Source organism: Hyperolius riggenbachi, chromosome 1, assembly GCF_040937935.1.
Source record: "Hyperolius riggenbachi isolate aHypRig1 chromosome 1, aHypRig1.pri, whole genome shotgun sequence".
NCBI lineage: Eukaryota > Metazoa > Chordata > Amphibia > Anura > Hyperoliidae > Hyperolius > Hyperolius riggenbachi.
In genome coordinates this window covers 675921132-675926220 of record NC_090646.1, presented here as the reverse complement: position 1 = coordinate 675926220, position 5089 = coordinate 675921132, and the positions used below count along the sequence as shown (strand labels likewise).

Here is a 5089-nt window from a genome sequence, read left to right as displayed (position 1 = left end):
ATCCTCCTCCTCCCAAGTCCACGCAGGCAAGGACAGGACACTCCAGCGATCTCAGGGCGATGTCGGACATGCGGACATTCTTTAGTCCAACGCCTCGTCATATCCCTTCCGGATCCACCCTCCACCAACGCCTGGACCGGCAGGTAGCCGACTACCTGGCCTTGAGTGTGGATGTAGACACTGCGAGCAGCGAGGATGAACCCTTGAACTACTGGTTGCACAGGCTTGACCTGTGGCCAAAGCTATCCCAATTTGCCATCCAACTTCTCTCTTGCCCTGTCGCAAGCGTCCTGTCAGAAAGGACCTTCAGTGCAGCTGGAGGCATTGTCACTGAGAAGAGAAGTCGCCTAAGTCACGACAGTGTTCAGTACCTGACCTTCATCAAAATGAATGAGGCATCGATCCCGGAGGGCTACTGCACGACCGAAGATTAAGTCAGTCCCCACACACAGCATCTCTGCCTGCAGGCCGCTTGTCTTCTCCGCCACCCCAACAGGGTCCAGGACTCTAGGTGGATTCCTGAATTTTTAAGGCCGCTGCTAATTTTTCTGGCTGCACTGCGGGCGGCTGCAACAAAAAAACAAAAGGCATGTACATGTGCCCATTCCCCTTCGTGATCATTAACTTGCCGCGGTCAAGGGGCTTGCATATCACAATGAAGCAATGACTGCCGGCTATATGAGTGTCTCGGGTGGGGGTGGCACACAAAAGATAATAAGGTCGTTGCTTCACTGTGGTCTGACCAAATTTGATCAGCTGGACAGTCACTGTTCTATAATTGAGCTACCACAGCCCAGCGACCATATGGGCTGGAAAACCGCCACGGCCTACACTCTGGTCATGGTGCGCACCAGTCCTGCAAGGCCGTCACTACAAACAGCTGTTTGTGGTGCGTAACAGTGAGTTTGGTGTGTCAGTGTGAAGCAGTACTCTAATTACACTCCCTGATTGATGTATACACATGCAAGATGTTTGAAAGCACTTTAGGCCTGCAATTTAGCATTCAATGTGATTTCTGCCAATAAAACGCTGCTTTGCGTGAAATCCAGATTTTTCCCCGGGACTTTTGGCATGTATCCCACTCCGCCATGCCCCCATCCAGGTGTTAGACCCTTTGAAACATCTTTTCCATCACTTTTGGGGCCAGCATAATTTCTTCGAAAATCGGAGGTTCACGACATCACTAGCCAAGAGCACTTCTGCATCTTAGTTTTAAAGATTTATATGCCTGGCATTGCCATAGATAAATCCATTATGCCACTTCATAGCAGATTAGGAATATAACAGTCTGCCCTCAGCAAGTCAGTTGGATGCAGGAAAAAACTGTGCAAGAGTGTTATAGGGGCACTTGGGCCTCGTTCACAGTGCTGAAGAATTCTGCATGTCAACTCACTGCCCATACAATTCTACGGGCCTGTTCACAGTACTGAGCTATAACTGATTGTGTTACTCTAACTGGCTGCATGCAGGCTTTGTATTAATGTCTATGTGCAGTCTCCATTGCAGTACACACACACACACGTTACGCTATTGACCACTGACGCTGACTGTAATACATACTATGGTCAACATATTAGCGATATCTCGGACAAAAGACAGAAAACTGTGGGCCTTACCAAGTAGCAAAGGCAATCGCTGTTAGGTTAGTGTAAGGTAAATCTGAAAGGGCAAAATACAACTTCATGCAGCCTAATTTGATATGTTCTCAAATTTTGTTAAAAAAAAATGTATGTACAATGCAACATGGATGTTTTTAGAGACATGGCTTTGTTCTAGCTGAAGTAAAGTCTTCACAAGTGTCAAACATGCCCCATGTGCTGCAGAAACAGCACATGCACTTGTGGGGATGGTGGCATCTGCAGCGGTCAAAGATGGATCTGCAATAGTTGTCACTGCCGAGATAATGGCAAAAAGTGTGCTTCAAATGTTTTTGCCAAAACCTTAGTGGAAGTCACCTAGGCCCCGCCCTCAAATTTTTTAAGTTTCTCCATTTTTTTTTTTTTTTTATATCCACCACCAAATTTTCAGCAGACCAAGACAACTGATCTCCTGCCATCCAGAAGATCAGCAGGCCTCCAGAGATGTTTTAGACAGCCACAGCCCCTTCATGTATGACAAGGTTTGCTTCACAAACATTTCACACTCAGCACATAAATAGGGCTTCTCAATAGTGTCAGATCTAATCATGTATGATTTACCTCCGAGACATTGTCCACACTCAGCACATGAATACGGCTTTTCAATAGTATGAGATCTAATATATGACAAGGTTTGCTTTGTCTGAGACATTTTCCACACAGTACATGAAAAGGACTTCACAATGGTGTTCTCATGTATGACAATGTTTGCTTTACCTCCAAGACATTTTCTACACTCTGCACATGAATAGGGCTTCTTAACAGGGTGAGATCTCATGTATGACAAGATTTGCCTTACCTCCGAGACATTTTCCACACTCAGCGCATGAATAGGGCTTCTCAATATAGTTTGAGATCTCATGTATGACAAAGTTTGCTTTGTCTGAGACATTTTCCACACTCCGCACATGAATATGGCTTCTCAGTAGTGTGAGATCTCATGTATGACAAGGTTTGCTTTGTCTCCTAGACATGGTCCACACAGTATGTGAAAACAGCTTCTCAATAGGGTGAGATCTTATGTATGACAAGGTTTGTTTTATGTCCAAGACATTTTCCACACTCAGCACATAAATACAGCTTCTGAATAAGTGTCAGATCTCAAATACAGCTTCTGAATAAGTGTCAGATCTCAAATACAGCTTCTGAATAAGTGTCAGATCTCATCTATGATGAGGTTTGCTTTATCACAGACATTTTGCAAACTCAGCACATGAATATGGCTTCTCAATAGTGTGAGATCTCATGTATGACGAGGTTTGCTTTGTCTCCGAGACATTTTCCACGCTCAGTATGTAAATACAGCTTCTCATTAGTGTGAGATCTCATGTATAGATTAAGGTTTGCTATACCTCCGAGACATTTTCCACACTCAGCATGTGAAAACAGCTTCTCAATAGTGAGAGCTCTCATGTATGACAAGGTTTGCTTTAAGTCTGAGACATTTTCCACACTCAGCACATAAATACAGCTTCTCAATAAGTGTCAGATCTCATGTATGATGAGGTTTGCTTTATCAATGAGACATTTTCCAAACTCAGCACATGAATATGGCTTCTCAAAAGTGCGAGATCTCATGTATGACAAGGTTTGCTTTGTCTCCAAGACATGGTCCACACTCAGCACATGAATATGGCTTCTCAATAAGTATCGGATCTCATGTATGATGAGGTTTGCTTTATCACTGAGACATTTTCCACACTCAGCATGTGAAAACAGCTTCTCAATAGTGTGAGATCTCATGTATGACAAGGGGTGATTTACCTCCGAGACATTTTCCACGCTCAGTATGTAAATACAGCTTCTCAATAGTGTGAGATCTCATGTATGACAAGGTTTGCTATACCTCCGAGACATTTTCCACACTCAGCATGTGAAAACAACTTCTCAATAGTGAGAGATCTCATTTATGACAAGGTTTGCTTTAAGTCTAAGACATTTTCCACACTCAGCACATAAATACAGCTTCTCAATAAGTGTCAGATCTCATGTATGACAAGGTTTGCTTTATCAATGAGACATTTTCCACACTCAGCATGTGAAAACAGCTTCTCAATAGTGTGAGATCTCATGTATGACAAGGTTTGCTTTACCTCCGAGACATTTTCCACACTCAGCATGTGAAAACAGCTTCTCAATAGTGTGAGATCTCATGTATGACAAGGTTTGCTTTAAGTCTAAGACATTTTCCACACTCAGCATGTGAAAACAGCTTCTCAATAGTGTGAGATCTCATGTATGACAAGGTTTGCTTTAAGTCTAAGACATTTTCCACACTCAGCACATTAATACAGCTTCTCAATAAGTGTCAGATCTCATGTATGATGAAGTTTGCTTTATCACCGAGACATTTTCCAAACTCAGCACATGAATATGGCTTCTCAATAGTGTGAGATCTCTTGTATGATAAGGTTTGCTTTACCTCCGAGACATTTTCCACACTCAGCATGTGAAAACAGCTTCTCAATAGTGTGAGATCTCATGTATGATGAGGCTTGCTTTATCACCGAGAATTTTTCCAAACTCAGCACATGAATACGGCTTCTCAATAGTGTGAGATCTCATGTATGACAAGGTTTGATTTACCTCCAAGACATTTTCCACACTCAGCACATGAATATGGCTTCTCAGTAGTGTGAGATCTCATGTATGACAAGGTTTGGTTTACCTCCAAGACATTTTCCGCACTCAGCATATAAATACAGCTTCTCAATAGTGTGAGATCTCATGTATGACAAGGTTTGATTTACCTCCGAGACATTTTCCGCATTCAGCATATAAATACAGCTTCTCAATAGTGTGAGATCTCATGTATGACAAGGTTTACTTAAACGCCTTCACATCTCCCCCACAGCACATGAATACGGCAGTGCTGTGTGTCAAGAGACACCCATTTTTGGAGTGCCACGAACAAACAGCAACACCAGGACTGAAAGAGTCCAACTTCCTCCTGACTATGTGGCACAAACTTTTAATAGAGGTACTGCAATAATGGAAGGTGTGTCCTTCCCATCATTACTAATGCACTGTGGGGGAGCAATGCTCACAACAAGCACAACATGGGAACTACGCTACCAAGCTAGGAGGTGACAAATATCCATTATGCACCAGGGGGCGTACCGTATTTTTCGCCGTATAAGACGCACTTTTTCTCCCCAAAAAATGGGGAGAAAAAGTCCCTGCGTCTTATACGGCAAAGGCAGGGAATCCCCAACTGATGATCGCCTGCCGATGCAAACCGCCGACCCGCCGCAACATTGGGGATTCCCTGCATAGTCACAGCCGCATTTGTCTCTGCTCTGGCCACCCCCCTTGTCTGTGTCTCTGCGATGTGTCCCCCTCCTTCTGATCACTGAGTGTCTGGCAGCCAGCGTCTTACCGAATCCATGCCGCCTGGGATCGCCGATGTCCTGGCTTCCCCCTCTAGTGACTGTAGCTTGTGAAGATGGCCC

General features: G+C 44.0%; 1 protein-coding gene across 1 annotated transcript; it reads right to left on the bottom strand.

Moving 5' to 3' along the window:
• Nucleotides 1–3771: 3771 nt before the first annotated feature.
• On the bottom strand, nt 3772–4284 carry LOC137544418 (gastrula zinc finger protein XlCGF67.1-like). The gene is made up of 3 exons (XM_068265491.1): nt 4224–4284; nt 3981–4115; nt 3772–3896 (listed from the first exon to the last, which is right to left on the bottom strand). Exons 1-3 carry the CDS (start codon nt 4282–4284, stop codon nt 3772–3774), a joined length of 321 nt encoding a protein of 106 aa, XP_068121592.1.
• Between the last annotated feature and the right edge of the window lie 805 nt (nt 4285–5089).